Source organism: Colletotrichum fructicola, assembly GCF_000319635.2.
Source record: "Colletotrichum fructicola Nara gc5 chromosome Unknown KSG_Nara_v1_contig03, whole genome shotgun sequence".
In the NCBI taxonomy this organism is placed as follows: Eukaryota; Fungi; Ascomycota; class Sordariomycetes; order Glomerellales; family Glomerellaceae; genus Colletotrichum; species Colletotrichum fructicola.
Window position 1 is genome coordinate 2705637 of NW_027094053.1, and position 12282 is coordinate 2717918.

The 12282-nt window shown below is 50.8% G+C and overlaps 4 protein-coding genes across 4 annotated transcripts; 3 read left to right on the top strand and 1 right to left on the bottom strand.

Annotated features, from left to right (window-relative positions):
• Window positions 1–971: 971 nt before the first annotated feature.
• Window positions 972–2337, top strand: mdlC-1 (Benzoylformate decarboxylase; the record flags this gene model as incomplete). The annotated part of the gene is made up of 2 exons (XM_032030542.2): window positions 972–1956; window positions 2078–2337. The coding sequence occupies 2 exons, from the start codon at window positions 972–974 to the stop codon at window positions 2335–2337; spliced, it is 1245 nt and encodes a 414-aa protein (XP_031890097.2).
• A 3060-nt stretch (window positions 2338–5397) lies between these two features.
• Window positions 5398–6453, top strand: CGGC5_v005530 (uncharacterized protein; the record flags this gene model as incomplete). Its single annotated transcript, XM_032030541.2, has 1 exon — window positions 5398–6453. The coding sequence occupies one exon, from the start codon at window positions 5398–5400 to the stop codon at window positions 6451–6453; it is 1056 nt and encodes a 351-aa protein (XP_031890096.2).
• A 37-nt stretch (window positions 6454–6490) lies between these two features.
• Window positions 6491–6958, bottom strand: CGGC5_v005531 (Flavin prenyltransferase PAD1; the record flags this gene model as incomplete). Its single annotated transcript, XM_032030540.1, has 1 exon — window positions 6491–6958. The coding sequence occupies one exon, from the start codon at window positions 6956–6958 to the stop codon at window positions 6491–6493; it is 468 nt and encodes a 155-aa protein (XP_031890017.1).
• Window positions 6959–7892: 934 nt separating this feature from the next.
• CGGC5_v005532 (Ferulic acid decarboxylase 1) lies at window positions 7893–9095 on the top strand (the record flags this gene model as incomplete). Its single annotated transcript, XM_066151465.1, has 1 exon — window positions 7893–9095. One exon carries the CDS (start codon window positions 7893–7895, stop codon window positions 9093–9095), a length of 1203 nt encoding a protein of 400 aa, XP_066008902.1.
• Window positions 9096–12282: the final 3187 nt, after the last annotated feature.

The following is a 12282-nucleotide window of genomic DNA, read 5'->3' on the forward strand; positions in this document are numbered from 1 at the left end:
CTCGGATGTTTCTCAACTTCAATTGACTGTGAAAGCTTTCGGCGCCGATAGTTAGCAACTGAACATTGCCCACACTTGTCAAAAAATGACGGCCGATATGTGAGTGCACCTAAAACCAGGGAGATGGGCTGGCTGGCTAGCACAACGAGAAGCATCAAAGCTCCCGCATCGAAAACGATTCTACTTGAGCAATGATCTGGTCAATAAAGTCTCTTCTTCAAAATATGCTGATGGATTCTCTAGAGAAACGTACTCTGCTTCGTTTGCCTTCTTCGAGGGCCTCTACGAGGTAAGGTGGTCTTGATTTGTCAACGGAGAGTGTAGATCAACGATGAGATCGGGAAACCTTGGTCTCATCTTAGGCGGAGGAAACTTCAAAGAAAGTGGCTGATTCCTCTTAGGCAGGCGTTTCCCATGTATTCGTCAACCTCGGCTCAGATCACCCAGCTATCATGGAGGCTTTGGCACATGGCGCACAACTGAAGGGAGTTAAGTTCCCTAGAGTCATCACTTGTCCTCATGAGGTGAGGTATCCATACCAACGTTCTTCATTGTAAACATAGTGACTCATTCCACAATCCTGCTAACGTATTTCTCAGATGGTTGCGATGTCAATGGCTGATGGGTTCGCTCGTGTGACTGGAAAGCCGCAATGCGTTCTGGTTCACGTAGACGTGGGAACTCAGATGCTTGGGTGTGCGGTTCACAACGCGTCGGTTGCACGGTGCCCTGTCTTCGTTTTCGCGGGCCTATCTCCGTTCACACTTGAAGGAGAGCTACGCGGATCCCGGACTGAGTATATCCATTGGCTCCAAGATGCTCCCGACCAACGACAGATCGTCTCACAATACTGTCGGTATACGGGTGAATTTAAAACCGGCAGGAACATCAAGCAAGTTCTCAATCGAGCACTGCAGTTTGCAACCAGCGATCCGAAGGGTCCTGTCTACGTAGTAGGCGCACGAGAAGTCATGGAGGAAGAAATCGCTCCTTACAGCCTCGACCAGACGGCTTGGAAGCCGGTAGCCCCGACAGCCTTACCCACGGAAGCTTTGGATTTGATCATATCGACGTTGGCTAATGCTAAAAGGCCTTTGATCATTGTGGGGTATACGGGACGTAATCACGCGACAGTGAGAGAACTAACCTGCCTGGCCGAAAGCATCCCAGGAATACGCGTTCTCGACACCTTGGGGAGCGATGTTTGTTTCCCTTACTCTCATCGGGCCTCACTTGGTGTTCGTATCGGTCGTCGTATCGGTCGCGACACAAGTATCGAGGAAGCCGATGCCATACTTGTCATTGATTGCGACGTGCCTTGGATTCCGACACAATGCAAAGTTCGAGACGATGCTAAAGTCATTCACATCGACGTTGATCCCTTGAAGCAAAACATGCCGTTGCATTACATCCCAGCATTTCGGCGCTACCAGGCAGACTCTGAAACAGCACTACGACAATTGAACAGCTACATATCTCAAGACTTAACTTACTCTCAGCTTTCGCACCTTCCCTCACATGAGGATCGACAGTCTGAGCTTGAGGAGGCCCACAACATTCGAATGAGGCAACTTGACGCTCTGGCAGAACCACCGGAAGACAAATCGCAGTATCCCACAACGTCATATCTCGTCTCCCAACTGCGCAAGATTTGTCCTGAGGAGACCGTATGGTGCGTCGAGGCCGTCACGAACGCTCCGAAGATTTACGATCAGCTCAGGGTCGATAAACCCGGCCATCTCATCAATTGTGGCGGTGGCGGACTGGGTTGGTCGGGTGGAGCGACTCTCGGCGTTAAACTAGCTCTTGATTTCATTGGAAAGGAGCGTGGAGAGACGAATTTCGTGTGCGAAATTGTTGGAGATGGCACGTATTTGTTTGGCTGCCCAGGAACAGTTTATTGGGTGGCCGCCAGGTACAATCTCCCTACGTTGACGATCGTGTTGAGCAACAAAGGTAAGTCATGACAACTTCACTCTTCGTCCGGCTTCAAGACTTTCGACGTTCTTTTGTTTGATCCGCGAAGACGACGACGAGTCTGTCGGTGATAAAACATGAACTGATAAATATACGACAGGTTGGAACGCCCCTCGCGACTCGCTCCAGCTGGTGCACCCTTCTGGCTACGGGGCTGCTTCATCGAACGAGGACTTGAACATATCGTTCTCACCGACACCAGACTACTCTGGTATTGCGAAGGCAGCATCAGGCGGCCAAGCCTGGGCTGGGGTGGCGAGCAGTGTTCAAGACTTGGGAGAGATGATTCCCGCGGCAGTTCAAGCTGTAAAGAGTGGAATATCAGCTATTTTGGAAGTCCGTTTGAACGGATCCTGGTAGTAAATTTCATGTATAAGTCGCCTTCGGCCCTTACTTGTGGGGAGATTTTCAGGATTGTCAGTTTTCATCACCATAAGACTTATCATGCAGTTCACTTCACATCTGACAACTAACACTTTCGCCATGGAGAACACCGCCCACTGGCAGGAGCTTTAGTCGATCAAATCACGTATTTGAACGTTCCAGCAGACTCATACACACCAGAATGCGTCCGGTCTCTATCACTACCACATTTGTCAGTAATATTACAGCCATCGTCCGGACTGTCGGCCGATTTCGGGGCACCGACCTGGAGTGCTCCCGGGAAGCGGGGTACGGACGTGGCTCCATTTGCTAACAGCTTCAGCAAGCGCGCTCGAAATCTCAACTGGAAAAGCACTTCCGCACCCTTGACCTGTTGTTTGTTTGTTCACCGTAAGGTATGGGCCTATCGGCTGCTGAGCATCACACAAACACATCACACCGAGGTTACCACCGACGAAGAGGAAGGAAGCGGCACAGTCCGTTCCACTGATAAACACAATTGGTCAGTACTCTGCATGTCCGTTACTGATTGGCCTGCGAATGTACAGCAGGGGACCGTAGGAACGTTCCGTTTCCGATTCCGGTTTTCAATATCACTGATAAGATTAGTCGAAGACCAAGCCGTTAGCTCATATGCAAGTGTCCTCACTGATCAAGTGTGCCGCATCATTGCGGGACCCCTTTGGCCATGTGCTGCACCAGTCTAAAAGTGCGTGGTCGCAATCAAAGCACCTTTTCAGACCAATTAGGTATGAAAATGGAGAGTTGTCATCGGCGTTAAGAATACTTAGGCGCAATGAATCACATAAGTATGTCGTCGAGAGGTGAATAGCGTCCAGGCCTTGCTGCGCTCTACCTGTTGCATCAGATACCCCGTCATCTAGTGCATCGGCTAGCCCCATCTGCAGACTGCATGTCTGGGTTCCAGATAACAGTGGTCCGGGATCTTTCAATGGTCGCCATCTCGCAGCATTACGGGTGTCGAATGCAAGGCAGACGAGGTACAGAAATCAAGTTTACTGGTCAACGCAGAAGACATCATGGTTGTGAAGTTTTCTCGTAGTAAACGAATACGCGTGTAACGGTGTCAATTCCCAAAAAGCGGCACTTGTACCTTCTTGGAGGTGATGGAAAGTATGTCTCAGCTGTATCGCACCCTTAGCTGCTCTTTGTAGCATTCGCTTGACTCTTGGGCCGACTTCAAGTCTCCAACATGGATGTTATCCACCCCGTAGTGCTGGTTGCGCCACCCCCGCAAAGCTCGACACCCACTCTATGCTGTCTGTTATCTTCAAATATTCCCATTCTCCACAATAGTTCTACTTCGATTCAATGAATAAGTAGTGTTTGGGCTTTCTGCGCAACAGACGCGTCTGGTGCTGCAATCCGAACACTCGGCGGCATATGTTGACTATCATGTACGACATTCACTCCACCAACGCAGACAATCATGCAGCCGGCAACAAGCGTCGCGGCCCTCAAAATAAGCCTGAATCGATGAAGAAGAGAGCCCCATATGCGACTCGGGCTTGCGATGCCTGCAGGCGGCGAAAGGGTCGATGCTCTGGAGATATTCCCTGCTCATATTGCATCTCTCGTTCCCTCGAATGCGATGGCTTATCGTATTCGGATATCGAAGTCAATGTGCCGGCGAGACGGCGAAGTTTGGTAACTCCCGAACCTTCAATAGCCTCAAGAGAGTCGAATGCACCAAGCAGCTCGTCAGCTGCAGGGCCAGGCAGGCGGCCACAGCCATCAGATGCATTTGACAGGCAACAACAGGAGTATGGATCTTTCTCCGAGACAAGGTGAACAAAGTTGAAATGCATTCGCAGCTTGTCTTACGTGTTATGCTGATTTAGTCCTACAGCATGCTCACTTCTCTTGGCGAGCTCGTTAGCAAGCTTCAAGAACAGGTTGGCAACCTGTCATCGCGCGTGGAGTCGGTCGAGAAGCACAACACCCCTACCCAGAGCTTCAACACAATTTTAGACCAACCCCATCAGATCAACAAAGCAAAATCTCCGAGCCATGGCTCAGACATGCAAGCCTCAGAAGGGGAGTCCTCCCCAAGGCAGCGTCTCGCACGTCAAACGATCAGTCGCAGGCATTACTGCGGCCCAACATCGCCAGACTATAGTTTGAATGTGGCCCAGATGCGCATGAAGCAAGGCAGCTTCAGCCATCAGTCTAGCCGACCATATCTGCCTAGTATAGAGGACTCTCCGTCAGTCGATGGAGAGTCGGAGAATGGCTCGGGATATGATTTCCATGATGGTCCTTCTGGTCAAGATTCTGGCGGCTCTCTAAAGAAGCTGATTGGGTTTACACGACATCTCACAAAGCGCCGAGCTACGCAGCTAATTTCTACCTATCAAGAGGTTTTCGGCGACTTCCATCCCATCCTAGACATCCAGAATCTCGTCAGCCAGCTCGACAGGCTTTACCAACTCAATGCTCACACGTACGCAACCGATTTTCCCACGAACTCAGGTTTCAGCGAAGTTATCGACGAATCGTCGGTCCTGATCATCAACCTCATACTCTCCATTGCGCTTTGTGCTGAGCCAACTCAACATCCAAGTATTGATGTGCCCGGGGAGATCTACTCCTATTGTCGCCAAAACATTGAAACACGACTGATGTCCTCTGTACCTCATGTGAATAATGCAGTGATTGCGATTCTAGTGGTGAGTCAGGGGCCCCTTCTATTTGACTTAACCTTGGCAAGGCACTTTGGCTGACATGTCCTGTCAACAGGGAACTTATCAATTTTTCCGAGACGATGCACGAACGGCGTGGAGAATGTGTGGAACAGCAGGCAACATACTCCTTGAGCTCGGACTTCATAGTCGCGATGTTCCTGAGCACATCCTAGGATCTGAACGCGAGCGAGTACAGGTTATTGCCGTCATATGCACAACGATCGTCTTAGACAGGCAGTGGAGCGCGGCTACAGGGTTGCCAACCCATTTTCAAGAGTTGCATTTCCACCAAGCTATGAAGTCGTCCGTTAAATCTCCATATCTCCGAGCAATGGTGGCATTCATGGCACTCAGCGACAAGTTTACGTCACCGGTTGCTCGCAGTGCCGCAACAGGTCAGCCGTACGATGAAGATGAGACTTTCGACATCCTGAATTTCCAGATTGAGCAGTGGAGGAAGAATTCTGTGGGAAACTTTGACCTCAGACAGCACGAGGTATTCATCATGACCCCAATCCGCCGCATACCATCTTGGGCAGTCCTTCTCAACCTAAGAGCCAATGCGGCCCACAGCATGCTTCTCCGCCCCTTTTTCTTCACCAACAAGCCTACACCTGGCAGCAGAAAGAACATCGAGTCCGCCTTAAGGCTTTCAGCTGAGTCGATCAGCATATTGTCGAAGCTGGACAAGGCCACGGATGTCTACCGAAAACAACAGCCTTTTTACGTCCACCTGCTCGTTAGCGCATGTGCTCTCATGTCCCTCGTGATTGCCCACGTCGCTCAGAATCATAGCACTCTAGCCCCTGACTTACCCGAGAGCTTCTCTGACACCGTGAGCAAGAGTTTCAGGAAGGCTCTCAAGTTGGCAAAGGCATACAACGGCGCATCACGAGCATCTCGCAAGCTATGGAAGAGATTATTACTCATGCGTGAACCTTTGATGCAGCTTAAAATTGTTTGCGATGACGAAGAGCGTCCTATGCGAGTACCAAAACGAGGCGCAAATCTTAACCGCTCATCCTGGGCAGCAAATGTCGGCAGCGTGCAGACCACGGTCGTTAAGCAGTCTGGGCAGGGCCTGCAAGACCCATTTTGCTTGGCGAGTTCGGCGGCAGAGCCGAGAGTAGCAGAAGGCGGACTGGCGAACAATGACATTACTATCGAAGTTAACGACACAAGCAGCCTTTATCCACCATTCTCAAACGACTTCATGCAAGATTTGCTGTTTCTTCCCGGTTCAGCGGATGCAGCCAACACCGGCTTTGATGGAACTATTGCTAGTCCAGCGGCGGTATTTGGAGGGGCTGGATCAATTTTCTGCGACTGGCCCCTTGCGGACAGTCAGACATTCTTTTCGGAGGGAGAACTTTTGTACGAGGAATGAATTGTCCGGCGTCTAATGCTTTGTCCCAGTAACGTCTCTAGTCTTTTCGAAATCCATCCCATCTTTCAAAACTATCGATGTGGAAGCCCAGTGAGTCTAGCATCCGACCGACACTCTGGTCAATGATATCCTCCAAGGTCTTCGGTAGCGTATAAAACGCAGGCACGGGTGGGAAAATTACAGCCCCGGCTCGTCGAAGAAACAACATGTTGTCGAGATGGATATCGTTCAGTGGCGTTTCTCGCGCAACAAGCGTCAGCCGCCTTCCTTCTTTGAGTGTAACATCCGCGGCGCGGGATATCAGGTCGTCTCCAAACCCAGCTCGTACAGCTGCCAGTGTCTTCATGCTGCATGGCACGATGATCATGCCATCATGTTGAAACGATCCAGACGCAATCGGTGCCGACATGTCCCGCGCAGTGTAGTTGGTATGCGCTAGACCGCGAATCTGGTTCTCGCTGAGGGGCGTCTCGTATTTCAATGTCGCGAGCGCCCACTTGCTCATGATTAAGTGTGTCTCGACACCAATCTCACGCAGTATTTGAAGCAGGCGGATTGCAAATGGCGTGCCAGTGGCGCCGGTGATACCAACGACCAGTCGCTTCGGTCGCGGTTGTACGCATCGAATGTGGTCTTCGTTGGTCGGTGTGAGTTGGGACGTGGAGCCATTATTGCGATGGGTTAGGCGCGCAGCATACGATAAACAACGGATGTCTTTCTTCTGCTCTCCTTGGTTGACTTTTATCTGGCGACGAGCTGTTGAGAGAAAGTATCGTGAAGGTCTCTGGGGTGGTGTAGGCAAATTGAGTACTCGTAACGACGTAAAAGGCTTGAATGTCCTCAAATGTACCCGGGCAAATCGCTGAGACATTATGAACGTTGTTTCTGCTAGGCTGGAAAGCAGCAATGAGCGATAAGTTTACTGTTGAACACGAACGAACTGAGTGGCACTCTACGTTGAGCACGAACCGTCACTATTTCCAGCTTTGGCCTACCTAAGTATCCATGTCAACCACCTCATTCCCCAGCTTTCATGCATTCAAGCAATTAGAGCATTAGATCGAGCCTGTAGAACGGAGCTCGGTAAGACATGCACGATAGGCTATCTCACAGCTATACGAGGTGGTAGCGACCATTCCTATTCCGCGGAATGGCTTAGGAACACTGCAGGAACGTTCCGTGTTCCCTATTCGGCCACTCCAGAACTCCGGAAAACTTAGCATTAGCTGCCGCGTCGACGCGCACAACTGATCATGAAACAGCTTGCGACCGTCAATAGCCATGGTTATCAAAGTTGATAAGCTTTCTGATGACATATGGATGATCATTGTGTAACAGCCCTCTAAACCACCAGCCCATACATGACGCCAAAGGAACTGGCCCCCGGACCAATTCGAAGTCATTGTCTCCGATTCTTCTTTCTCCCAACCGCAACAATCATGACCTCTAGAATAACCCTATATCGTTCTTCAACAGCCGCCGGTAGGCTTAGAAAAGTCTACCAGCGGCCCTTCGCAGCAGCTCAACATTTCAAGTGCAACTACTCGCACTCATCAGCCGACAAACGGTGTCAAGAGCCTGACGCCATCGAAGCTCAATTGGACTTCAGGAAGTTTCTCGACATTCTTCGCTACGATAACGACCTTGCCGAGATCAATGACGAGGTTGACCCGCACTTAGAGGTGGGCGCCATCGTGCGCAGAGTCAGTGAGGTCAACGATAAAGCTCCATTATTCAACAACGTCAAAGGCACTCGCAATGGATTGTGGCGCATGTTTGGAAATGCTGCCAGCCTACGACAAGATGAAGTCGAAAGATTCGGACGTGTTGCCAGAAACCTGGGTCTACCACCCAAGTCGAGCTGGAAAGAAATCTCAGACCGATTCATGTCTTGGAAGAAAGCGGCCCCTTTGCCGCCAAAAGTCCTCCAGACTGGTCCATGCAAGCAGAACAAGATGTTTGGCGATGAGATCAACCTGGAAGATTTGCCGGCGCCATACCTTCACGAGGGTGACGGCGGCAAGTATTTGCAGACGTATGGAATTCATGTTCTCCAAACGCCGGACAAGTCTTGGACGAACTGGTCAATCTTCCGCGGCATGGTGCACGATCAGAAACATCTGGTTTGTCTCGTCGGCAGTGGACAGCACAACTCCATCATCCGCGACAAATGGATCGAGAATGGGAGCAACGAGATGCCCTGGGCGCTTGCCTTGGGGGTCCCTCCAATTGCCAGCATTGTTGCGTCAATGCCCGTTCCAGAGGGCGTATCTGAGAGTGAATACATTGGGGCCGTGACGGGAAAACCCCTCGACATGGTCAAGTGCGAACTGAGTGACTTACTGGTTCCCGCAAACAGCGAAGTCGTCCTCGAGGGCACTATGTCGTTCACAAAGAAAGGGCCGGAAGGCCCGTTCGGTGATTATCTAGCCTTGGTATTTGATAATGAACAGAAGATGGGGCCCTTGTTCCAAGTTGAGGCAATTACCTACAGAGATAACCCTATCCTTCCCATATCCTGCCCGGGAAATATTGTAGACGAGTCTGTAAGTGCATCCATCTGCTCGATACAGGAAAGGAGAACAATTCTGACACCACCTCAATTCGGCGCAGCACACCACAGCTCAGCTAGCAGCTCCTGAGCTTCTCCTGTTATGCCAGGAACACGGCCTCCCCATCAAAGAAGCTTTCGCTCCCGTCGAGACACTAGCAACATGGTGTGCCTTGCAAGTTGACACGGACAAGTTGAGAGATATGGGAACAACCCCTAAAGACTTTTGTCGGAAACTCGGCAGCATCGCTTTTCATAATAAGAGTTGCATGCTCATCAACCGTATCCTACTAGTGGGAGACGACATTGACGTGTACGACTGGGATAAGGTCGTGTGGGCTTTTACAACTCGCTGTCGACCAGTTCACGATGAATATATGTTTGACGACGTTGGGTGTCATCCTCTGACTCCCTATATGTCTCAAATTCCGGGTGCATCTAGAAGGGGCGGAAAGCTTGTTTCGGACTGTCTGATAAGATCAGAATACACCAAGCCCAGGAATTTCAAACATGTCGACTTTGAGAATTCGTATCCAGAAGACATAAAACGGAAGGTCTTGAAGAACTGGTCAGCCATGGGATTTTCAAGTTGATCATACAGCTTTGGACCGTTTGATAGAATGTCATCTGATACGTAACAATAGCAAGTGTAATATTTTTCTGTTAATTCAGCAACGCTCTTTTTCGTGAAACTCAAAAGCTCGGTGGTTGACTGCGCTGAAAAAAACATCATCAGGTCCTGTTCTGGCCCTTCATACGTCTATCTACTCAACAGACACCACGTGCTAGTCGCGTCCGCCAGTCGGATGCTCCGGGAACAACCGGGCTTTGTTCGTCGGAGAGCCACCTCAGTTTGGCACTATTCAATCAAAAGATCATTCTATCAAGACGGCCTGTTGCGATCTAGGTCTTCGTTTGAGTTTTCCCAGAGGGACTCATCGTTTACCTTAGTGGGACGTTGACATATGACGCTGGCTGAAGTCTTGGTACCGAACGTTTTTCAACTTCAAAACCGAGTCATGGAGACCCGTCAAGCCTTCGTATTCTGAAGAACACAGTTTTCGCACGTGCAAATGCGATTCAGCGTAACCCCCTTTCTGTCTGCCCACTCTGAGTTAGCGCCAAGACTGGGGTCGTTGAAAGAGGCCATCTCGGATATGCTTGGCAGCAGAGGTAGCCGCACGCAGGGGCTCCCGAGGCACCCAGATCTCCATCACCGAATAAGGGGCCGCGTCTTGGCCCGTGAGGCCTCTATCGATATTGCCTCGGTGAAAAGGACTCACCGTCACCAGCGGCGGGAATGGCAGAGCATGGGGCCGGATTGCCCGCTGTTTAGAAGGATCCACAGAGCGCCAAGGGTAGCCAGTCCTCGCCCCCGGTTGAGCCCCGTAGGGCCAAGACCTTGTCGGTATTCCGTATGGGAGCCCGAAAGTGGCGGAATGAGCGCAATTGCAGGGTCGTGCTACTTCTTCGTCACGGCTTTTGCTGGTAGCGATGGGCAGAATTTTTCCTTCGAAGTGTGAAATAGCCAACTGTGGTCTTGACATTATACCATATCCCTCGAGGTCTAAGATTTTCCGGCAGCAGGTAGGAGGGCATGATTGTCGCAAAGTTGTACAAAGGCTTCAGGGAATATGCCGGGCACTTCGGGATGCCAGCCCTCTAGAATTTTCACGATGACCGAAAGCTGATGGTCTCCCAACACGAGATAACCAAGGAGGGCTGTACCTCTTCATACCCCTTGTTTTTCACCTGAAGTACAGCCAAGCAGGTCGATGTAAATGATTTCCGGCGCCATGGTGAACCTTTCGCGAGAGGGGCCGTGACAGAAGACAATTGTGATATACGATTAAGTTGAGATCCGGAGGGTGATCTCGAAGGAAGGGATAGCCTGGGTCCACCATGGTGATCTGGGAGTCTTCAGGGGAGGGCCGGGAGGCGGTATCGAGGAAGTCCAGTACATACGGATTAATTCTGTTTGTTATGTGAACTTGCTGAATGCTACCATCGAGGCGGGATTTCGGGCACCTTTTTCCGAGTGAAGTCTTTTACTTTGACTCAAGCTGTCTGTTCGACTCCTAAGCTGACTTTCCGCAGGAGACCGCGGAGATTGGCACCACGAAGACATTGGTGCGGTGAGCGCCAAGTGGAATCAGAGCATTGGGGATTGCCAAGACCTGGTAGTGCTGGTATCCATGACGGTAGTATCGTGAAAAGCTTGGCGGCAGGGTACAGTGAGGAGGCAAACCGAAGGAGGAGCGCGACTTTCTTCTTCTCTGAACCTCTCAGGCAGTTTCCTGCGTACATTAGGGGCTGGGAGCATCCAAGGATCACCCTTATGAATTTTGAGTTGTTTCAAGTTCTCAGTGGTGGGATTATTGACGGGATGCACCGCAAAGTGAGCCAAGCTCACGGGTGCCGTTGTTACGTTGTTTGATGAGCTTCTCACTTGGTGGGCTGTTGTCTTTGGCTCGGCACGGAAGGTCGACACGGTGCGGGCGCATCTCGTGGCAGTTTGCTGAGGCTGATAATGCAGTGTGACAACATCAGACGCTTCCATTTGTCTTCCGGGCTTCTGGGCCCTGTCTGCCGGCGTCACTTGTCACTTGACTATGCAGCTGACACTTGAGTGTCTAGTGTCATTTGTGAAAGCGTGGGGAATTTCCGACAACCAAAGAATGAGTGTTTCCATCCCATATCGTTTCTTTTTGGTGGATGCAGTGGACTCCGTTGCTTGGTCGGTTGGTCAAAGCAGGTTGCTCCTTGCTTCGTAGTCAAGCTAGGCAATGTTGTAGAGGCAGCTTAAATGAACTTGATGTGACGACTTCATAATATGTGGGTGGTCTTAATGCGAGGGATATCTATCAAACACTAAAGGGGGGCTCCCAGCTGCTGCTGCCCGCCAAGCTGTTATTGCCTGTGTCCTCCCAACCGCCCTATATGGAGCTGAGACCTGGTATGCAGGTTTAAAGAGACCAGCTAGAAACAGCAGCACTACTGCTACTAGCAGCAGTGCTAATAACCAGGCAGCTACTGTTAGTACAAGGCAGAAGGGCTTAATAAAGAGGGTAGAGAAGGTTATGACAGCAGCAGCAAGGGCTATCCTACCCGTCTGGAAGACTACGCCTACTAGTAGCCTCCTTCGAGATGCTGGCCTGCCAACAGCAAAAGTAGCCCTCGAAGGGGCACGCCTACGCTTTGCTACACGCCTACAGAAGGTTGACCAACAGCACCCTTTAGTCCCTAGGCTTTCACAGCCAGGGCGGCAGCAAACAAGA